This window comes from Peromyscus californicus, unplaced genomic scaffold, assembly GCF_007827085.1.
Source record: "Peromyscus californicus insignis strain IS unplaced genomic scaffold, ASM782708v3 Scaffold_21__1_contigs__length_65335640, whole genome shotgun sequence".
Lineage (NCBI taxonomy): Eukaryota > Metazoa > Chordata > Mammalia > Rodentia > Cricetidae > Peromyscus > Peromyscus californicus.
In genome coordinates, this window is record NW_026294514.1 from 28,540,517 (window position 1) to 28,563,393 (window position 22,877).

At 53.5% G+C, this 22,877-nt stretch overlaps 1 protein-coding gene and 1 pseudogene across 4 annotated transcripts; both read left to right on the top strand.

Moving 5' to 3' along the window:
• The first annotated feature begins 5,239 nt into the window (after window positions 1-5,239).
• On the top strand, window positions 5,240-8,353 carry LOC128118025 (40S ribosomal protein S25-like; annotated as a pseudogene).
• Window positions 8,354-9,349: 996 nt separating this feature from the next.
• Slc4a3 (solute carrier family 4 member 3) lies at window positions 9,350-22,510 on the top strand. Of its 4 annotated transcripts, none has more exons than XM_052749971.1 (23): window positions 9,350-9,371; window positions 10,386-10,529; window positions 10,838-11,003; window positions 11,576-11,853; window positions 11,966-12,081; window positions 12,514-12,710; window positions 14,157-14,305; window positions 14,407-14,587; window positions 14,946-15,081; window positions 15,326-15,509; window positions 15,866-15,965; window positions 16,350-16,534; window positions 16,981-17,206; window positions 17,349-17,567; window positions 17,886-18,034; window positions 18,222-18,416; window positions 18,652-18,882; window positions 19,099-19,188; window positions 19,560-19,726; window positions 20,342-20,595; window positions 20,894-21,063; window positions 21,246-21,419; window positions 22,239-22,510. In XM_052749971.1, exons 2-23 carry the CDS (start codon window positions 10,479-10,481, stop codon window positions 22,314-22,316), a joined length of 3,696 nt encoding a protein of 1,231 aa, XP_052605931.1. In that variant the 5' UTR covers window positions 9,350-9,371; window positions 10,386-10,478; the 3' UTR covers window positions 22,317-22,510. The 4 variants fall into 4 exon arrangements, with proteins under 4 accessions (XP_052605931.1, XP_052605930.1, XP_052605929.1 ...); XM_052749970.1 differs by lacking the exon at window positions 9,350-9,371 and adding an exon at window positions 9,871-9,996; XM_052749969.1 differs by lacking the exon at window positions 9,350-9,371 and adding an exon at window positions 10,014-10,228.
• The last annotated feature ends 367 nt before the right edge of the window (window positions 22,511-22,877 follow it).

Sequence of the window (22,877 nt, forward strand, 5' to 3'; positions counted from 1 at the left end):
ATGACTTTGTGCTGTCTGGAAGCAGGAACCTGAGGAAGGCCTGCCCAGCCTCCGGCCCAAAGCCATATTTTTGCATAGGTCTCTAAGCAAGTGTGTTTCCAGAAACGGGTCACAGTGCAGATGAGACAGAAGAATCTCCAAGCATTTAGGCTGATGTGCAAAGAAGCGCGAGCCTGGGAGGTCAGAGAAACCTCTTCTGATTCTTTGTACTTCTAGTTTCTGGGAACATCTTTAACAATGATGGCAGCCTTGGGAAAAGGTGCTCTTGCTTTCGTGACCCAGAAGACAGATTATCAGGCCTGAGGCCATCACTATTTAGCTTTGTGCCTCCCCAGGAAGCCGTGTCTCCTCCCCAGAGCCTCTATGCCCTGAGTAGGGGTGATTACTTCGCTGCAGACTGTAGGCACAGGTGCCCTGGGCTGTCCCCAGAGATCAATTGGTCCATTCAGTCTGCTCTCCCCACCCCCACCCCTGCCTGCCCAGCAGTGCTTATCGATTGGCTGGCCTCAGTCTGGCCTTCGGCTGCCATGAAGAACACTCAGCAGAGGCCTGGTGGCTCCTGAAAAGCAGCGGACAAGATTCTGAAACAACCACACCACTGCGCTGCATCTTCTAGAAAAGGAGTAGAGAGGGGGGAGAATGGCTTACTATTCTTTCTTTTTTTTATTTATATTTTTTTATTTTTGCGACAAGGTTTCTCTGTGTAGTCCTGGCTGTCTTGGAACTTGCATTGTAGACCAGGCTAGCCTCAAACTCAGAGATCCACCTGCATCTGCCTCCCTAGTGCTGGGATCAAAGGCGTGCACCACCACCACTCCTGGCTTGAGGGTTTACTTTTTTGTTTTGTGTGAGACAGGGTTTCTCTGTGTAGCCCTGACTGTCCTGGAACTCTGTGTAGACTAGGCTGGCCTTGAACTCACAGAGATCCTCCTGCCTCTGCCTCTCCAAGTGCTGGGATTAAAGGTGTGTGCCACCACGGCCCGGCAAGTGTTCAACTTTTTAAAAAAGAAAATTTAAGTCCTTCAAATTATTATAGACACAAAAGTTATATTTAAACTTTATTTGAGACCTTACGGGGTTAATGGACAAGCTGAGTGGTATAAATGTTTCGTAGGACTGGCCAAGGGAAGCTGGCCGGCTAAAGAACCATCTCTGTAGGAGGGGGTCTTAGCTTGGCAGGACTGCTCTCGTGGCTTAGCTGCAGCTGGAACTTGAGTCACGGTTCTGTGTGTGATGCTTTACCTACCTGAGCGCATGCGGTATTCACACCCATCTACAAGAGTCAGTGTGGTGTGGAAAAGACACAGGATTTAGGACTATACCTTAGTTGATTCACTGCTTAGCTGTGGGTGCATAACTTCCCCTTGCCTGTTCATCTGCAGTGTAGAACTGAGACTAACCAATAGCCTACCGACTTCACAGAGGCATAGAGTGGACATGGAAGTACTGTACAAACTGTAGTGCATTAAATAAATGCTGACTGTAAAACCTACCTGCTGCTTGTCCCCCAGGTGTAGCAGACTTTTTCTTTTGGGCCACCAACCAGCTCCCAAATCATGACACAGAGACTTCTTATTAGTTATGAATGCTTGGCCTAGCTTAGGCTCGTTTCTTGCTAGCTCTTATAACTTAACCTGTTTCTTTTCATCTACGTTTTGCCTCAGGGCTTTTTACCTTTCTGTATGTCCTACTCTGTGTCTGCTGGCTGGCAACTGCCTGGCTGGCACCAGGCTTCTTCCTCTCTTTCTCCCTCATTCTCTCTTCTCTTCCTCTTCTCTCGTTCTTTGAGCCTAGATTTTTCCTTCTACTTAATCTCTCTGCCCGCCAGCCCCACCTTTCCCTCTTCTGCCTAGCTATTGGCTGTTCAGTTTTTTATTAGACCAATCAGGTGCCTTGGGCAGGCAAGGTAAAACAGCAACAAATCTTTAACATCATGAAACAAATGCAACAACACATCTTTACATCGTTAACAGAGTCAGCAGACACAGGTGTAACACAGTTAAAGTAATACTCTGCAGCATAAACAAATATAACACATCTTTGCCCAGTTAAAATAATACTCCACAAACCCCAGGAGCCTAGGAATGTTCTTTATGATTGGAAGAGTAGATGCTTGGATCTTATTGCCCGTGTGTTTATGAGTGGACATTTCCCCAGCGTGCCTTGGAGGAAACTCAGACACTTGTGGAGAGAGCATGAGTCAGGGCATGGTTTGTTTGGTTTTTTTTCTTGGCCTGTCCTTTTGTCATTTGATCGTTTTGGACCTGCTAACTTCTCTGGCCACCACAAAAAAACATTCTTTAGTTTATTAGTTACTATAATTACTGGTGCACTCGCTCTCACCTCCACAGATATTTACTGAACACTTCAGAGGTGCCTGGCTCTGTGCGGGGGAGGGATGCAGGAAGAAATCAGATATGCTTCTCTCTCAGCGCCTGGTTATGCAACTCTAGCTGGTCATGAACTTGAGAGGCGCCTCCTGTCTCAGCCTTCTGAGTACTGGGATGATAGGCCTGAGCCAACAGGAATCACACAATGGCTGTGTTTAAGGACCTACTTTGTGCTGGTCTGTGGTCTCATTATTCTTTTGATATTATTCTGACTGCCCTGGGGAAGATTGACATTTTACAGGTCAGGAAAAGGAGATAGGTTACTAAAGTGGTCTCGCTTGGACCCTCTACCTACAGACAGGATCTGTGCTGTCTTCCTTAAACCGTATTTCCTCTTAGGCCTTATGAAATGCCCATCCTGTTCAGGCTCCAATCTTTTCATGTTCCCTGGTGGCATATCCTTCAGGTCATTGCTTAATTGTCACCTTACAGAGGGTGGCCCTAGTCCTGCGACTTGAATCTCCTGTGTTATTGGGCTTTTCCTTCATGGTACTTGCTGTGGATGCTTCATAATAAAAAGCAGTGTTGAAAAAAAAAAAAAAAAGCAGTGTTGGCTCATTGACTGTAAACAAATGTATACACAACACGTGGCATCAAGCATAGGGAGACTGTGTGGTCTGATCTTGGCTCCTGTCCTATGGGTTTGTCAGGGCTCCCTGACTTGACTCTTTTCCCTTCATGCCTTGGGGAACCTCCTTCTGATTCGCTGGCTGGAGAGGGCAAAGGTCTCCTCCCCGCTTTCCCAGCTTCTGGCCAAGATCTCTTTCTCTTTTGCTAGCCCACCTCTTTCTCTTCCTTTATAAACACCCTGCCAGGCGGCGGTGGTGCGCACCTTTAATCCCAGCACTCGGGAGGCAGAGGCAAATGGATCTCTGTGAGTTCGAGGCCAGCCTGGTCTACAGAGCAAGATCCAGAACAGGCACCAAAACTGCACAGAGAAACCCTGTCTCAAAAAAACAAAAACAAACAAACAAAAAACGTAGCTGCACCCTTTGTAAACACCCTTGGCTGTGGCGCTGGGGGAACCCAAGGGTGGAAAGGCTGGTGGCTTGTCTCTGCCTTCTCTGCCATCTGTTTCCTCAAAACACAACCCAAGCAGGATGACCGAGGGGCAGGACAGCACAGGATTCATCTCTCAGAATGCCATCCTAACATAAACATGTCAGGAAGGCTGGTCTGGAAGGTGAGTTCTGCTGGGAAAGATGACCCTCAGGGACAGTGGTAGTGTCCAGACATTGGATTCCTGTCAAAGCCGAGGCCAGGCACATGTGGATTATGAGATAAACCACTGCAGAGTAACAAAACTAGTAACTAAGGGTGACAGTTATTGAACACCCGTTCTGTGCCAAGTGTTAGATGTTGAAATGGTATTAAATTACAACATCTCTAACTTCAGAGCCTGAACTCTTACTCAATGCCACCTTACCTGTAAGAGGCTGATCATGAACCCACTCAGTAGCCACTGGCCCTGAGTGCTACACTCTGGGGAGCAGGGAGATAATTCTGGTAAGAGTCTAAGTGACAACCTGGGCTCAATGAAACCATACTCACTGTATAGATTTAGAAGTAGCAATGCAAAGAATTGGTTTATTGAGGTTGGGATACAATTAAATGGTAGAGTGCTGTGGGAGTCCAGTATCCACCTTTAGAAGGGTTCTTAGGTGGAGGAGAGAGGGATAAGAAAATATCAGATAGAAACATAGGCCTAGATGACGAGGAGAAAAACAGAGACACAGGATAGCTTCAGGAGGGCCTGGGTCAATACCCAACAGCCCCTTCATTATTCAAAAGGGCTTTTTATAATAATGCCAAGGGGAGAGGCAAAAGACCTCTCCCTTGCAAGATCAAAGCACACTGTACAGCCAAGCTTCAAAACAAAAGGTACACTGTACCTTCAAAACACCTGGTAACCACACCCATGGTCAAATCATCCCATTATGCAGCCCTGCTGGGTAAAGCAAGCTCAGATTCTTCGACCCTGAATAAGTTCTCACTAGGAGGCCTCTGTGTGTGTTTACAGAGTACTGTTCTTGCATGTGTGAGGCTCTGGGTTCAAATTCCTAGGAAATTTAAAAAAAAAAAAAAGAGGTTGCTTTATTGGCCAAAGAGTGTCAGGATCTACCTGATGGGAGGTCAAAGCCATTCTGGGTCTCCCTGCCTTTATGGGGTTTATATGGTTTGAAAATTTGTTGTGGCCCTAAATATACAGTTCTTATATGTTAACACAAGCTAATGTGCATTGATTCCATGCGTGTAAACACTATCCTTTCACATACTTATCTGAGGACTCTGAAGACTTGCATGTCTTAGGTTCACAGCAGCATTGGACTGGTTAATGTTTCCTGAGCTCCACTTCGTGTCAAGTCACTGACAAACTCACTTTTTCCTCTCAACAATCTCATTGTCACTGCTAGAGAAATGCAGTGCCAGGAACAGTGATAAATAACTTGCTCAAGCAGTTTCCAGTGGCCAAGCTGGTTCATGATTTCAGGCCCCATAGCCCCCAGGGATCTCATTCTTAACTTCTCACCTCTGTAGCCTTTAATAGCAAAGATAGTCTCGAAAAATACACCTGGGGAGTGAGTGATGTATTTCAGTTTTGCACATGGCTTGGAAGTTTTAGCAGTTGTATAAAGGCATTGAGACAAGGTGTGGGGAGTGGTGGCATACTGTGATATTTAGGGGTAAATGTTAGATACAGAGCCAGAGCTCTGGGGCTCCTTTGGCTATGTTGCCTATGGGTCTTGAATCTTGAGCAAGCTGATTATACTTTGTGAGCCTTTTTATTTTATTTTATTTTTTAACCTATCAGGTAGAGGGTTGCTGTAAGGGACCATGAGAATATCACAATGCCTTGTAAGTTGGAAAGTGTCACTTAAATTCCAGGGCAAAAAGTTATCTTGGCTGTTATCTCTAAGAGTAAAGGCTATGGTTGCTGATACTCTCTGAGCTTCACCATACTACCCAAGGTCAGGTGACAAGAATAAAGATGCCGGAAAGTTGGCCAAGAAAGACAAAGGTCCAGTAAGCAAGTCTGAAGGTCAAGCCAAAAAGAAGAGGTCCAAAGGTGAAGTTCACAACAAGCTCAGTGTCCTAGCCCTGTTTGATAAAGCTATGTTTGAGAAACTGTAAGGAAGTTCCCATCTATAAGCTTATCACTCCAGCAGTAGTCTCCAAGAGACCGGAGATTTGTGGTTCTTTGGCCAGGGCAGCCCTCCTGGAGCTACTTAGTAAAGGATGTATCAAGCTCAGAGTCCAAGTAATTTACACCAGATACACTAAGGGTGGAGATGCCCCAGCTGCTGAAGATGCATGAACAGGTTCAACCAACTGTACATTTAGAAAAATAAAACTTTATTAAAAAAAAAAAAGTGAAGGGTGTATGTGTGTAGAGGGGAGTTGGAGAGATGGCCCGGCAGTTAGCGGCACTTGTTGCTCTTGAAGATGACCTGAGTTCAGTTCCCAGCATGCACAGGCTCATCGCCATCCATAACTCCAGTTCCAGGTGATCCAATGCTCTCTTCTGACCTCCAAAGGCATGCACATGATATTCATACATACATATAAGGAAAACACTCATATGCACACTTGAAAAAAATCTAAATCATTTTTTTTAAAGAGTAAAGGATAGGGGCTGGTAAGATGACGCAGCAGGTAAAGGTGCTTGTCACTGAGCCTGACCAGCTGAGTTTAATTTCTGGGACCCACACAGTGGAGGAAGAGAACCAACTCCCACAGGTTGCCTTCTGACTACTACCCAAGCACTATGCCCTGTTCCCCCATCCTAAATAAATATAGTATAATAAAAAAAATTCTAAAGATAAAGGATGGGGATGATGAAGCATAGCACTCTTCACAAGAAAAGAGGGAGCACTGAGGGCCATAACCTCACATTGTCTGCCTGTTCTCTAATGTCAGCACCACTGCTGCCTGATGACCTGGATTCTGAGCCTTTTTCCATATTGTATTGGCCAGCTTGCCTAGTTGCAACCAACTGTGACTTTAAACTGGAGAGGGATTTATGAAAGAAAAGAGTGTATATTTTATGGTATTTTGGGGAGGAATAGAGAGCTAAGACTCATGACCAGCTACCATGACAGTTTCTGTAGCAGAAATAATGACATCATTGAGCACCAAAGCCTCCACACTGAGAAGAACCCCTTAACTCCATTCCATCCCTTACTTAGAGGTGGTATCCTCTGAGCATATCACTCACTTCTGAATTCAGAACTTGTACTAGTGAGTCTTATTGTTGGAACTCAGGTCAGTGTCTTAACCTAGCTGCAAGGGAGTCAAGACACATGAGTTTTCTAACTTCTACCTTGGCGAGACAGCACTTAAATGACCAAAACATGAGGTTTCAAAGATTTAGGTTGCCATAGATGACAAATATGTTTTTTACTGGTTTAGAGTCTAACATGTTGGCTCCCAAGACCAAGCCATTATAGGGAATGGCTATAAGAGAAATCCAGCCTATTGAGCTCCTGGCCCAATTGTGGTGAACTCTGAAAACAGTGTACTTGTACCTCCAAGTCTGGATGCCAAAATGGATCAGAGGACATGGTTTGTGGTTGTGTTGCATGTACCAGGAAATCATTCTGGGGCATCGGCATGCAGGTGAGAAGTTCAAATGAGACTGGATTGTGAGGGAGGGTGCGTGGGGGTAGCTGTTGTTTTGAACCTGTCTGTCACTGGCTTCTCCTGCCTTTGCTGTCCCCTTTCCAGTCAACAGTCAGTGAAGGATCTACAGGCTCTGAGCTGGTAGCTGACACACTCCAAAGTGGCCATCCTTGGCACATGCAGGGGCCACTCCTGTCACAGTAACGAAGACTCCCTCACAACTCACAGTGGGGAACTGATACAGACAGGAACGCTGGAGGCAGAATGCTAGATCTGCAGGCATAATGAAAGAATACATTATGTCAAGTAGAATGAGCTGGTAGGAAACAAGTGGTAGGTGTCAGCATCTCCTGCTCACGCTGCCTCAGAATGAGAGATGAACATGGGCTCATAAAGACCCTTTTTTGGGGTGGGGTTTACTTCATTATCCCAGAGATTTAGATAGATATAGATATGATAAAGGGAAATGCCTGTAGAGTTGAGACTGAAGCTCTTGTCTCTGAGTGAGGTAAGGGTCTCCAAGGGACCAGTTGGGTGTTCCTTTTTAGTGAGAGGAGAACCTATGTTCAACATCCACTCAGGTGTGGGATCTCTAAGGAGCCTTGTGTGTTACAGAGCCCAGTACCCTAGGGCTCCTGGGTTGGCCAAACTCTTCTCTGGCTGTCTCGACATAAAAGTAGCTGATGATTTCCCAGTCTGTGAGGGAGGGTCCAGCACCACGATGCAGTGGATAGAAGGGAGATGAAAGGGACCATCCTAGAATGTTCCCAACAAGGGATGGTTCCCTTAAGACTTAATGCCAAGTTAGCTGGCTCAGAAGGAGGGAGGGTGCGGACAACGGGTTACTTTACTGGGGTTGCTGTAATGAAGTATGACAAACTGCTTCACCACATACTGTGGAGGACAGAAGTCTGAAATCGAGCATCCCCAGAGCCAAGTTCTCTCCGAAGATGCTCAGGAAGGACCTGTACCAGGCCTCTCTCTCTCAGTTTCTGGAATTGCCTTGGCTCGTGGCAACATACTGCCAATCTTCACACGGTGTTCTTTCTATGTGTGTCTGTGTCCAAATCTTCCCTTTTTATAGACATGCCATGTTGGATAAGAAAGGAGCCCGTGTCACTCAAGTATGGCCTTAACGACTGCAGTGGCTTTATTTCCAAATAAGTGCTCATTCTGAGGTCATGGAAGTTGAGATTTTTGCATATGAGTTTTGAGGGCGGTGGAGAGACACAATTCAACGCCAACACGTGGGCCTCATATGCTGACTTTTGGAAGGCAATTCGAATGTTCTGTTTCTGCACAGCGGACGTCCAGCATTGACAACCTTGTTTCACGTTCTCATCCCCCTGTAAACCGGATGATAATTAGAAATCTGGAGTAAATGGCCACTTAAAATGGCCACTTTAAATCTGCCAAGGATTTGGTTACCCCAAATTTGTGGATAACCTTCTTCCTAGGTGTACCCTCTGTGGGGGTAACACAGCTTCCTGCATCTCCATGTTCTTAGCTGAAATAATAGTTCCCTGTGGTGGTTAGTGTTGTTACCTTGACAGCATCTGAAAGCAGAAGGTGGGCCTCTGGGCATGCCTGTGGGGCATTCTTTATTGTCTTAATTGATAAAGAAAAACCGACTTTTTGGAGTTTGATTTTTGACACAGGGTTTCATTATGTAGCCCTGGCTGGCCTGGAACTGGTGTGTAGACCAGTCTGGCCTTGAAGGCCTTGAACCCATACAGATCCACTTGCCTCAACCTCCTGAGTGCTGAGATGAAAGCCTCATACCAGCACACCACAGTGCCTTGCTCTTGGAAGACCCATCTTAATTGTGGCAGGTCCGTTCTCCGGCCAGGGGATTCTGAACTATGTAAACTGGAAAGGGGGAAACATTCATCTTTGTTTCCCTGATTGCAGATGTGATGTGACCAGCTGTGTCAAGCTCCGGTGGCCTTGACTTCCCCAGCGTGAAGGATTGTACCCTTAACAGGAAGCTAGAATAAACCCGTTCTCTTTTGAGTTGCTTTTGTTGAAGTATTTTATCACAATAGGAAAGAAACAGGGGCAAGCCTTGATTTGAGGGGGGCGGGGCACTGCCGAGCACAGGGCTCTGAGCACAAAGTGGGAAACCAGAAGACAACTTTTCCTCAGCACCCCACAAAGCTCTGTATGTATAATCTCTTTCCTTGGGTGGTGCTGAGATCCTGCAGGGTAGGGGGCAGAGGGGTAATGCACATGCCCCTCTCTCGTCCTTTCCACTTCTCTTGCAGATCCAGGAGACATTTGTTTCTCCTGCTGGAGCCTGCCTGTTCCACCTTCTGCTGACCCTCTGGTCATCCCCTGTTGTCCACTTTCGTTTGTTCTAAGGTACAGGGGCATGGCTTAAGCCGACTGTTATCCAGGGCTTTTATGGGCATGGGTTGTGCTAGGTGCCCAGTTTCAGAGACACCCGGAGAAGAACACACAGGGGTCTAGGTGCTCCTTCCAAAGAGCTCTCTGACCTTGGAAATTGAGACAGGTCCTCAGCGGCTGGGGAAGTGGAGGCGGGGGCGTGGAAGCTTAGCCACAGGATTTTAGAGTGGTTGGCACAATTGGAATGCCCCTGTTTCAGCTGCCTCTGGCTACAGATGGGTAGATAATGTGCCAAGGTCAAATGTTGGGTGGTGCCCAGCTCCAGAAGCCAGGCCTTTGAAGGGCATCAGCTGAGCTGAGACTCGAGGTGTTGATGGCAATTGCTTCCAGGGGTCTGTGATCTCCTGTCCAGGCTGGAGAGGCTTGTATGTGCGGAGGGGGTCTCCTCCAGTGCTCCTGAGGGGAAGGGAGGGGTGGCTAAAAGCAAGGTGGAGGAGTGTGTTTGAGGGATTGTGGGAATTTAGGGCCGTGCACCCGCCCCTCCTCCCCCCGCAATGCGTGGGGCGCTTGGAGAGGGGTCTTGCGGGCAGGTGGGATCCTGCGGGGACCCGAGCGCGGAGTCCGCGCTGGTCCGGGCGGGGTAAGTCAGGGCTCGTCCGCTCCCATTGTGCGGCCGGGCGGCGGCTGGCCGGTCGAGCCAAGCGCTAGGAGGTGGAGCCGTGGGCTGCGGGCTCCGGCGCCTGCGTCCAACCCGGCCGGGCTCTGCGCGGCGAGAGGCCGGACGGGAACCCGGCAGCCGCGCCCCGGAGCGAGCGGGGAGGGACATGGGGCGCGGCGGCTCTCCCAGGCCCCGCAGGTTCCGGAGCCCCGAGGTACTTAAGGGCGAGGCGTGGGCCCCAGGCCGGGTGGGGACATCGGGCTGACCTGAACCGGGCTGGGCCTCGGAAGGGAGCGCGGGCTGGACACTGGGATCTAGTTCCCTGGAGGGGGCCCACTAGCCTGAATCTTGACCCCGCCTTCCTCCCCCAGGGCTCCCAAAGAGGTCTCCGCAGCGCCCTCTTCTTCTCACCCAGGGTTTGGGTCCTATAGTGATTGAGAGACTCCTAAGTCTTCAGCCCTACCATGGCTAATGGGGTGATCCCACCGCCCGGGGGCGCCTCCCCCCTACCCCAGGTGACTGATGCGTGGAGGGTGGGGTGGGGGAGGAGGGGCAGGATGGGTGGTGTGCCCTCTGGCTGACCCTGGGACCACCAGATCCGGGCATGGAGTTGTACTGGTGGTGTGGAGGAAGAGGGGGTCTGTTAGTACTTCACGCATCCGTAGCTGGTAGCTCCCAAGGCGTGGGGAAGCCCTCAGAGGGTGTTTTGGGGATGTTGATGCAGGCAAGGGTGAGGTTGTTGGGAAGGTTGAAGTATGGAGTTGGGAGTGGTGGTGGGTGTTCATGAACTAGGGGTCCTTAGGAGAGGCTATCTGGCCTGCAGGTCCGGGTGCCCTTGGAGGAGCCCCCCCTGGGTCCAGACGTAGAAGAGGAGGATGATGACTTGGGCAAGACCTTGGCTGTGAGCAGGTTTGGGGACCTCATCAGCAAGACCCCGGCCTGGGACCCTGAGAAGCCTAGCCGCAGCTACAGCGAGCGGGACTTTGAGTGTGGGTAGCCTGGGGACCCCTAGTGCGGCAGCCTTCACCACCATCACCTTCATCGCCACCATTACTGCGCTCACCTCCGGCTTGATCACTCAGTGCCATCCTGTGCTGGACGCTGTGCTGGGCCACCATGCCGTGTTAAGTCATCATCCTGCCTTCCACACCATCACCTGTTCACCCGTCAGGGGAGCTGGGCTCCAGACCAGGGGAGATGGAGGGGAGATGGGCTTGAGGCTCCCTCTGTGACCTTCATCATCCACCCTGGCCCCACTCACTCTCTGCTCTCCCATATCCCCTGGTGTGTCTTCCCTCAGCTTCTGGTTCTCTTCTGTATCACATCCCCTGCTCCCTTCTGCGACTTTTCCCTCTCTGTCACCCTTGACCCCACTCTACCAGGCCTCACCAACGACAGGAGCATGGACGCAGTAGTTGGGAGGGGCTATAGAGGAAGGATTAGGGTGCCCTTGTTTGAGACCTTGAGTTAGAATAAGGTGTGTGCTCCTTAGTGTGTGTGTGTGTGGGGGGGGAGCCCTACTCTGCTTCAGGGGTCTCAACCAACTCTCCTGCACCCCCAGTTCACCGGCACACATCCCACCACACCCATCACCCGCTCTCAGCCCGCCTGCCTCCACCCCACAAGCTGCGGCGACTGCCCCCCACCTCTGCTCGGCACACCAGGAGGAAGAGGAAGAAGGAGAAAACCTCTGCTCCCCCTTCAGAAGGGACACCCCCTATCCAGGAGGAGGGGGGAGCTGGAGCAGATGAGGAGGAGGAGGAAGAAGAGGAAGAGGAAGGAGAGTCCGAGGCAGAGCCTGTGGAACCCCCACCCTTGGGGCCCCCACAGAAAGCAAAGGTAGGGTCTACTCATTGAAGGAGGGTTGGCTGGCCAAGGGGTTGGTACAGAGCGGGTGCAGGACGCGATAAGGTGGCCGCTGGGAGGTAAGTCTGTCCATGTGTGTCCACAGTTCTCCATTGGAAGTGATGAGGATGAGAGCCCCGGCCTTTCTAACAAGGTTGCCTGTACCAAGGCCCTGCCTTCTGTGGGCCTGCACTCTGACCAGAGCCCCCAGCGCTCCGGCAGGTACTGGTCCCAGCTCCCTGGACCCAGCTAGCGCTCATGGAACAGAACCCACTGCAGTCCAGACCAGCTGGCCCAAGTCCCTGACACCTGATTCCTAACCCTGAATAGTGTCCCTAGGTGTGACCTGGAAGGTGAAGAATGGGATGGGAGTTTCATCTGTCTCCGGGTTTCCAGGTGGGAGGGAGCAAGAGAGGAGAAAAGGAAGAGTTGAGCCAGAGGTCAAGGGTCCTCTAGACCTGGAGTGTTGGTGAAGAGGAAGGGGTACAGGTAGACGAGATGAGCCAGCAGCAGGCAGGATGGGCATGTTGGGGAAAGGGGGCCTGTGTATTCACTCTGGCTCCTGAGACCAGGGAAGTAACAGGAACCCACTAGCTTAGCCAGCTCCTTCCTTGCCTCTCTCCATCAAACCTAAGGCTCATGTTGCTTCCTCAGCTCTCCCAGCCCCAGAGCCCGGACTTCCAGAATCTCTACAGAGAAGACCCGGCCCTGGAGTCCATCAGCCAGCTATGATCTGCGGGAGCGATTGTGCCCGGGCAGTGCCCTGGGCAACCCTGGGCCAGAGCAGCGGGTGCCCACTGATGAGGCTGAGGCCCAGATGCTGGGGTCTGCAGATCTGGATGACATGAAGAGTGAGTGGACCTTGAAGAGGCCCCCCCCCCGGGGGGGGGCTTAGTCCTTTGCACAGTGCCTCAGTGGCAGAGGGAGCTTAATCTCACAAAGCTACCCCTCTTCCAGAGCTGTTTCCCTCTGTGTCACTCACGAGTGCTCTCTGAGTCACCTATTGCATAAAACAGCCCTCTTCCTCATGTACTCTTGGAGGGAAGCTCTCTTGAGACCTCACTGCTCTGTAAACTCTACTTTCACCCACCTGCCTGGAGGCTGAGGACTGAGCCGCACCACCAGGCCCCCGCTTCTCCCCAGGCCAGGCCTGCCACTGCCCTTACTCCTTCCTACCACCCTTGGCCTGGCCTGGCTGTGATCTCGGCACATTCCTTCCATCTTATCAGTGCCTGGCTTTGGTGCCACCTGTCATCACCCATGGGGCTCTGTGCCCAGGCTAGGGGCATCACTGGTCTCCCTCCTCCTCCTCCTAAGATTCACAGGGTGTGGGCGGGGGCAGAGGTGGGGGGAGTTAGGGCTTTGAGCTAATACGTCATGGAAAGTTGCCAGGGCCTGAGGACAGGGACAGGAACAATCCGATGGCAGCGGGACTGGGGGGGTCATAGGGAGGGTGTATTTACAGATCCAGGGTGGGAGCTGGCAGCAGCAGAAATAGACTTGGGGGACCAGGAAAATTGGGAGCAGGAAACCTTACTACCTCCAGCTCTGTGTGGGCAAAGGCTGTTCCTGCAGGAGGCTCCCACCTCTTGGGACATCCAGGGTTCTGGGAAGGATCAGGGGCTGAGGTCTTGGCCACCAGGGGAATGACGAGCGTGCTGGACAAGGTCATGGAGCCCAATGGGGCTCTGAGTCCTGGGCCCAGGGACACTGAGGACCGGGGCCCTGGGAAGAATCCAGTTCCCGGCTCTGGTGACTTGCTGGCCTCAGAGGATTTGGAAATGTTTGTATTGGACTTTGAAGACTATGGCCTGTGGGAGCCCATGAGGGGCCACCCGAGCCCCCTGGCAGGGGTAGCTGCTTGTGAGTAACTGGGCAGCCAGCCTGTCCCCAGCTGTTCGCCTGGGCAGGGCAAGTGGGAGGATGACCAGGCAACCCTGCAGAAGCCTGTTGGATGGGTACTAGTGGGGCTGGGATTCGGGTGTTGTAGATTTGGGGGAGCCAGGTGTCTAGGGACAGGGAGGACCAGTGGGTGTGGTAGGGGCTTCAGGGTCTGGATGGGGCTGAAGACGTAAGCTGGGATCTGCTTTTAGTTGTGGCTCGGTCCGTGGTACAAGGTGGCTCTGTACTGTGTCTTTCCACTTCCTGAGAGTCAGTCTCCAGCTCTGGGAAGTGGCCACCTGGATTATGTGGTCTGTCATAACAACCGGGTGGACTTGGTGGGTACAACAGGGACCCGGTGCGTGTGGGCCGTGTAAGTCAGACCCAGAGATGGATCCTTGGGGCCTTGTCCACAGGCCATCGGCTGGAGGACAACCCTGGTGTGAGGAGACACTTAGTGAAGAAACCATCCCGGATACAGGGTGGGAGAGGCAGCCCCAGTGGCCTGGCTCCCATCCTGCGCAGGAAGAAGAAGAAAAAGAAGTTGGATCGGAGGCCTCATGAAGTATAGTAGCCTGCGGGTGTTGGCCTTGGGGATCCAGTTTTCTTCTCCTGACAGCCCTAACCCTGGCAGCCTCCGGGCCCTCACCTTGATACCCACTGCAGGTGTTCGTGGAGCTGAATGAGCTGATGTTGGACCGTAGCCAGGAGCCACACTGGCGGGAGACGGCACGATGGATCAAGTTCGAGGAAGATGTGGAGGAGGAGACGGAGCGCTGGGGGAAGCCCCATGTCGCTTCCCTCTCCTTCCGGAGCCTGCTGGAGCTCAGGAGGACCATTGCCCAGGGTAGGGCTCCTCAGTCTGGCCTGAGCCACTGGACCCTCTCCCCACCATAGCTCAGCCTGTGTTGGGCTGCCCGGTTCCCTGGGACCACTCTGGGAGTTCTGAGGGGGCCAGGGCTGTGGATTCCACCTGGGGGCACAATGGACCTTCTAGCTACCTGCACTCTAGGCCAAGACTCGCCCCCATTGGCCCTTCTTTTGCTCTGCTTTCATGTCCTCCCCCAGCTGCCTGTGAAGTGTGTTATCTGCTGTAGGACCCTGGCACTCCGCTCATGTTTGCACATTTGCCTGCCCTTGGGGAGCGAGGCTGTGGGGTGGCTCTCCTGTCTGGCAGGACGGCTCCTCCTCTTACTGTGCCCTAGGAGCGGCTCTCCTGGACTTGGAGCAGACCACCCTGCCGGGCATCGCTCACCTTGTGGTGGAGACCATGATTGTATCTGACCAGATCCGGCCCGAGGACAGGGCTAGCGTCCTACGGACTCTGCTCCTGAAACACAGGTGTGAGGGGCTGGGAAGAGGGCTCCGTCTGCTTCGGCTGTCCTTCTGGGGGCGTTGCCTCTTCTGAGAGGGTCTCAGTCTTGAGCATGCATCCTTGACGCGCTTCCGTCTTTCTACGGCCTCAACCAATAGAAAGCTCTCACGTTAAGGAAAAGGACTGGAGGCTGTGGTCCTCTCACGTCTCACCTCCTTGTGACCTCGGTCTGACAGAAGCCTCTCCAACTGACCTTGTCTCCTTCTTTAGCCATCCCAATGATGACAAGGACAGTGGCTTTTTCCCTCGGAATCCATCCAGCTCCAGTGTGAACTCAGTCCTGGGCAATCACCACCCAACCCCTAGTCATGGCCCTGATGGTGCGGTACCCACCATGGCTGATGACCCAGGGGAGCCGGCCCCGCTGTGGCCGCATGACCCGGATGCCAAGGAGGTCAGTGACCTTGTCTGACTTGGGCCTGGGAACTTAGAAGATGCCCCGTTTCGTTGAGATCGGGAAGGTCGGGTGCCTGGCACGGTGCCGAGCATGCCGTGGGTCTGTGGGTGGCACACACAAGGACTCCCTGGGCTGGCAATACAGGGTTTTGGTGTGGTGAAGTGCCTGACCCATGGCAGCCATGCAGCTGATAAAGCTGAGGTGGGCTAGGGCATCGAGGAGGGTGCAGGACCCTTCTAAGAGGCTGGGGAGAGAGGAAACAGGGCCCAGACTTAGGGCTGGGGCAAGGGGTGGGAGGGCCTGCCATGGCCTCCAGGCTGGGTCCCAGCACTATTCCAGTTCTGCGTCCTCAGAAGCCCCTCCATATGCCCGGAGGAGATGGTCACCGGGGGAAAAGCCTGAAACTGCTGGAGAAGATCCCCGAAGACGCTGAGGCTACTGTTGTGCTTGTGGGTAAGGAGGGCTGGGTGCCGGGGATGGGGTTTGCTGAGTGCTCTCTCCTGTGGTCTGTTCCCCTGGACCTCTGGAGGAGGCTACTGTTGAGTCCTTTCTTCCCCGTTCCTGCCTGCTTCCATCCCATCCCATTCCGCTGTGAACTACTGCTAGTTTAATATAGCACCGCTGTAGGAATTAGGAAGACAGCAGTCTTTATGTGCAAGCCTTAATTTCCCCCTATGGGTAACTGTTAGGTGACTATAAACATGCAGGTGGACAGGGGGCTTTTAGAGCTGAGTTGCAATGCCCAACTGCCCCACTGTACAGAAGAACCCGGGTCTCCCTTCCAGGGCCTGCCTCGACTCTTCCCCCCTTGTCCATCACTGCCTCTTCTTCCTCTAGGCTGCGTGCCTTTCTTGGAGCAGCCCGCAGCAGCCTTTGTGCGGCTCAGCGAGGCTGTTCTCTTGGAGTCTGTGCTCGAGGTCCCCGTGCCTGTCCGCTTCCTCTTTGTGATGCTGGGGCCCCGCCACACCAGCACCGACTATCATGAGCTAGGACGCTCCATTGCCACCCTCATGTCTGACAAGGTTAGTCCCATCACCTGGGACGTGAGACCCTGTCCACCTGGGACCTGCTTGTCCCTTAGCCGTCTCGGGAGTGGAGCTGGCGGGCGGCTAGCCCAGGGTCGAAAGCGGAACCCTGGGCGCTGTGCCTGGAAAAGAATGGTAACAGAACAGCCCACACTCAGTGCCTTGGATGTAGTAGGAGATGTGGACTGAAGGGTTGGGGGTGCTGGCCATGACTGGCCTTGGGTAGGAGGGTCTCCCAGCCGAGTTGATGTCTGAGGTGCTCAGTAGCTTGTAGGAGATGGGCACTGCCCAGTCAGATATGTTCTAGAGTTCCCTCCTAGACTGTCCTGGTGCATATGGCTGCCTGTCTTCCCCACCCTACCTCTGTGACCCAATGCCACCTCTCTGAAATCTTCTTCCTGGGCTCTCTTGGCCCACCCCTGAGAGCCCAACTCTCTTCCCAGCTGTTTCACGAGGCTGCCTACCAGGCAGATGACCGGCAGGACCTTTTGGGTGCCATCAGCGAGTTCTTGGATGGCAGCATCGTGATACCCCCATCGGAGGTGGAGGGCCGTGACCTACTACGCTCCGTGGCTGCCTTCCAGCGGGAGCTCCTGAGGAAGCGGCGGGAGCGGGAGCAGACCAAAGTGGAGATGACCACCCGGGGGGGTTATGTGGCCCCTGGCAAAGGTTAGACCCCGACCCAGTCCTGACTCTCTGAGTCCTTTGTGCCCTTCCCACCCCTGCCCGCAATGCTGTGGGGGCTGCAGCCAGGGCTTCCAGACAGGAAGGAGTGGCCTGTGTTCCATCGGCATCTTGCTCCCTTCCCCAGAACTGTCTCTGGAGATGGGGGGCTCCGAGGCAACCTCTGAAGATGATCCCCTGCAGCGGACAGGCTCAGTGTTTGGGGGGCTAGTGCGGGATGTGAAGCGCCGGTACCCACACTACCCCAGTGACCTGCGGGACGCATTACACTCCCAGTGTGTGGCGGCTGTGCTCTTCATCTACTTTGCAGCCCTCAGCCCTGCCATCACCTTTGGGGGGCTGCTAGGTGAGGCTCCTGGGGTCACTGTGGGGGCCAGATGTCACCTGCAAGGTTATGTGGTTCACATCACTTAGTGGGGTGATGGGCAGAGGGGATAGGGAAGCTGCAATCCCCTACTGGATCAGAAAACCCCAGCGATCTCTTTGTTTGGGGGGCTAAAAAACAAAGAGGGGTACAAGGACAGGATTGCTGTGGTCTCCTGGGGAGTGTGGTCTTGTCTGTCATTCTGGGAGCTGTTCTGCTCTTGCTGGGGAGCTAGATGAGGAAGGGACTGGACAGGAAGAGCCAGGCTACGGCCACCCCGCTGACCCCTTTCCACCCCAGGAGAGAAGACGGAGGGGCTAATGGGCGTGTCAGAGCTGATTGTGTCTACAGCTGTGCTTGGGGTCCTCTTCTCTCTGCTGGGGGCCCAGCCACTGCTCGTGGTGGGCTTCTCCGGACCTCTGCTGGTCTTTGAAGAAGCCTTCTTCAAGGTGAAGCCTGTTCCCTACCCCAGGCACTGCCCCTCCTGCCCACCCTTGTCAGCCCCTCATCCGGGTGTCCAGGAGCTGGGTCTCTGCACTCTGTCCCTTCTTGGAGTCCACCCCTGCTCAACCCACAGGCACCAGCTCCGGGGCAGACGGGCCCCCTGTCGGTAACCACCCTCCTTACTGTCTCCAGTTCTGCCGAGCTCAGGACCTGGAATACCTCACTGGTCGAGTGTGGGTGGGCCTGTGGCTGGTGGTCTTCGTCCTGGCCCTGGTGGCTGCAGAGGGCAGCTTCCTGGTCCGCTACATCTCGCCCTTTACCCAGGAGATCTTCGCTTTCCTCATCTCGCTCATTTTCATCTATGAGACTTTTCACAAGCTCTACAAGGTGTGGCAGTTCTCGGAGGGTGGGTAGGGATAGGGAGGTGGCGCCCTAGGGAGGCCTGGAGCTTGCCGAGAGCAAGGTATAGGGAGAGGGTATAGGTATAGGTTTTATTTGAGTGTGTGTGTGTGTGTGTGTGTGTGTGTGTGTGTGTGTGTGTGTGTAAGTGGAGGTTAGGGACACCAGGGCTGGGTTTGCCATCTGCCTGTGGAGAGTGAGGCATCCTCTTCTCCACACACAGGTGTTCACAGAGCATCCTCTGCTGCCATTCTACCCACCGGAGGGGGCCCTGGAGGGGACCCTGGAGACTGGCTTGGAACTGAATAGTAGTGCCCTGCCCCCCACAGAGGGACCACCGGGCCCACGGAACCAGCCCAATACAGCTCTGCTGTCCCTCATCCTCATGCTGGGGACTTTCCTCATCGCCTTCTTCCTGCGCAAGTTCAGGAACAGCCGCTTCCTGGGAGGCAAGGTACCCCTGTCTCCCTTGATTCCTGTGTCCCTGCTAGGCTCAGCTCCCGAGAGTCTTCCTCCTGCCCCCTCCCGGCCAACAAGACAGTAGTGCCACCCAACTGTGGCTGGGACACGGGAGAGTCACCTAGAGGGACATCTTGGGGTACTTCTCAGATTGGCCCCAGAAATGGTTGGGGTTGTCTCCTGACCCTCATCCTCTGGCCGCCCTTGGCAGGCTCGACGCATCATTGGGGACTTTGGCATTCCCATTTCCATTTTGGTGATGGTCCTGGTGGACTACTCCATCACAGACACCTACACGCAGGTGAGTGTGTCCCACCTGAGTGGGCACTGCAGATCCCCACCAGCCCCAGCTTCTAGAGCAGGGCTGCAGCCCAACTCTCCTGGTGACAAGAAGTTAGGGCCGCATCAGGGGCTGCTGTGATGTTCAGCCCAGGGCGGGGTTATCCAGGGTGTCTGAACTGTGTATGATCCCAAGTGGGAGGAATTTGGAAGTAGGCTGGTGCAGAGTACCAGGTCTCCCCACAGCTGTGGAGTTAGGGGGAAAGTCCCATTGCTATGTCCTCCGGCTCCCTAGAGTTCTGGGAACTCTGTGGTAGGAACAGCTGCAGTGTATACCTCTTGTATGGGAAGCCTCAGTCTCTGGCCCACATCTTCTTTCCCGCCGCCATGCAGAAGCTGATGGTGCCTACAGGGCTCTCAGTGACTTCGCCGCATAAGCGCACGTGGTTCATCCCACCCTTGGGCAGCGCCCGCCCCTTCCCGCCGTGGATGATGGTGGCCGCTGCTGTCCCTGCACTCTTGGTCCTCATCCTGATATTCATGGAGACACAGATCACTGCGTGAGAGGGGCTGGAAAGGGAAGGGGAGGTGGAGGGATGGCTCGGTTTCAGGGTGAAGGCAGGGGTATCTTATCCGTGGAGGGGTGCCCCGTGGTAGGCTGCGAGGTGTTTGTTGGGATCCGAGGTGTTTGTTGGGATCCGGCAGGAGTGAGGAGGAGGAGGAGGAGGAGGGGGTGGAGGAGCTAGAGCAACAGGCAGGAAGAGATGTGGGCATGTGGGCCCAGGCATGGTTCTCCCGGGATGGTTTGACCTGGTACCTCTCTCACTACCACCCCTGGCAGGGTGGCACTTGGCGGTTCTCAGAATTCTGGCAGGGTGTTCTCTCACCCAGCAATGCTCACACATTTCTCGTTTTGGTTAAACCCAAAATCACGTGGTCTGATCTGGCATCTGGCTTTTGTGGTGCTTTTAAATGTTCGCAGCATGAGAATTTGGCTCCGATTTCCTGCAGTGTGAAAACTTTAATTTGGGAACGTGAAAGAGGAAGCTGACAGGCCTGGGGAGAGCTGTTGTCTACAGTGCGCCCCCACCCCCCCGCGCCTCAAGCCTTGGGTGACTGTCATGTGCATTACAGGTCTGCCTGCTGCTAGCTGGCTCCTTCTCTCTTCCTCATAGGCTCATTGTCAGCCAGAAGGCACGGAGGCTGCTCAAGGGTTCGGGCTTCCATCTTGACCTGCTTTTGATCGGCTCCCTGGGCGGCCTCTGCGGGTTGTTCGGATTGCCCTGGCTGACGGCTGCCACCGTCCGCTCCGTCACCCATGTCAACGCGCTGACGGTCATGCGCACGGCCATCGCTCCTGGCGACAAGCCCCAGATCCAGGAGGTTCGGGAGCAGCGGGTCACCGGCGTGCTCATTGCCAGCCTTGTGGGTGAGCATGGAGTCTTCCCACGGACTTGTTCTCTTGGGCCCGGTGGCTTGAAATCCTCACGACCCTGGGCTGGACCCTCCTGAATCTGCAGGCGCCTCACGCTTAGCTCCCCCTCGGGTCTCCAACCTGTCAGCCAGCGGACACTCTGGGAGCTCTTCCCTGCTTTCCGTTTGTCCTGCTTCCGTCTCTCTTTGTGAGGCCCAGATTGGTCAGATGCATCTTGTTCCCTTACCAGGCAGGCCCTTTGTCCGGGCAGGACAGGGCACAGGGTTAGGCAGATCTGTGTCACCTCCTCCAGGCCTGTCTATCGTCATGGGGGCTGTGCTGCGCAGGATCCCATTGGCTGTGCTCTTCGGGATTTTCCTGTACATGGGGGTCACGTCACTCTCTGGTATCCAATTGTCCCAACGTCTGCTGCTCATTTTCATGCCAGCAAAGCACCATCCTGAGCAGCCTTACGTGACCAAGGTCAGGCCCGGATGCATGGAGCTGGGGATATGCAGGATGATGGGAGGGGGTCTGGAGGGGCTGCCCAGCTAGAGATGAAAGGGACGAATGAGAGGATGACCGGGCCCTGGAGAGCCACGTTCCCATAGGTGTGGGTGGGGGCAGAGTGGCCACTGTGTAATGAGACTGAGCCTGTACCCCAGGTGAAGACGTGGCGGATGCACATGTTCACCTGCATCCAGCTGGGCTGCATCGCTCTTCTCTGGGTGGTCAAGTCAACGGCGGCCTCACTGGCCTTCCCTTTCCTGCTCTTGCTCACGGTGCCTCTGAGGCGTTGCCTTTTGCCCCGGCTCTTCCAGGACAGGGAGCTGCAGGCGGTAAGGGATGATGGCTTGGGGTGGCAGGATTAAGGCAGATGGATGCTGGAATTAGATACCCAGGTTCCAGTTTATAAAGTCCGGACTACCTGTTGGGGTGTGCGAACTTGGGAAAGTTATTGACTGTTCTGAAATGCTGTTTTCACCAGTATAATGGGCTCGGAGAGTCTGTCATAGAACTTTTGGGAGATTTAAATGTGAATCTAGGTAAAGCTGTTGATATAAGGCTTCAGAAAGAACAAGACAGGGCTGCTGTGGACAGTTGTGTAGAATGAAAACACCTGGCCGTGGGCTGCGTATGGGTTGGCATGGCCCAGACATCAGTCGTGAGCCCTGTTTCTGTCAGCGATAGGAAAGGATATCTTGTTGCTATTCTTTAAATTTTTTCTTTTATTTTCTTTTGTTTTTTAAAATGTATTTTATGTATATGTGCTGAGGTCAGAGGGCAGCCTTCAGGAGTTGGTTCTCTCTTTCCACCATGTGGGTCCTGGGGATTGAATGTAGGTCGTTAGACTTGGTGGCAAGCACCTTTATCTGCTGAGTCATCTCACTGTTCCATTTTTTGCAATTCTTGAATGCTCAGATATGGGGTACAGAGGTGCCGTGATCCTAGGAATGAGCATCCTATGTCATGGTTGCCAATGTATTGGTGTGATTTGGATGTTCTGGGTGACCCGGGGTAATGAAGGCTTTGGCCAGGGAAGTACTTCAAGCTGGGGTCCCGGAGCAGGGAGATGAGATGTTTAGAAGAGGCTGTGAGGAACAGAAGGAGACATCTATGCTCCCCTGCCTTTCCCAACCCTGTGCTCCCTTCTGCAGCTGGACTCCGAAGACGCCGAGCCAAACTTTGATGAAGATGGCCAGGATGAGTACAATGAGCTGCACATGCCGGTGTGACCCTCAAGATGTTGCCCCTCAGAGACCCCACCTTGGTGACTCACAAGACCCTAAGAACCCAGCACCAGGGCCAGGCACTCCTCGGGACCCAGGGATGTGCCCGGAGTCACTGCCCATGCGAGGGCAGTGGCCCCTCGACTTTCACAGACTAGACGGCACAGGCTTTGAAGTCATTATACCACACTCCTGTCTCGTGTCTGCCTCATTTTCTTGGTGCCACCTGTGGCTTCCCAGGCCACATTTACCTATCTGAAATATTATCAGGGTCATCCAAACTGTAAGAGGTTTGAAGCAAGGGACAGAGGCCTGGAGGGGTAGGGGTAGACTCAAGACTGCAGAAAGTTCAAGGTGGGCCTCACCGTTCCCTCCCCAGCTCCCTTGAGTAGAGCCGGAAGAGCAGGAGGTTCAAGGTCGATCGGGGATCACATGCCCATTAATCTAGCCCCAGATTAGAAAGGCGGAGAGGACAGGAAGGCATCGCTTCCCTTTAGCCACTAGGGAAATCAGGGTGACTTTGGTCCTGTGGGGCTACAAAGCTGAGTGGAAACTGTGCATCTAGGG

Bases quoted from the DNA above. Each gene is read 5' to 3' on its own strand.
- Slc4a3 (XM_052749971.1), top strand. From the start codon at position 10,479: ATGGCTAATGGGGTGATCCCACCGCCCGGGGGCGCCTCCCCCCTACCC. The intron at 11,004-11,575 runs GTGGGTAGCCTG...CTGCACCCCCAG, and splicing joins CAGCGAGCGGGACTTTGAGT to TTCACCGGCACACATCCCAC. The intron at 17,207-17,348 runs GTTAGACCCCGA...TCCCTTCCCCAG, and splicing joins TTATGTGGCCCCTGGCAAAG to AACTGTCTCTGGAGATGGGG.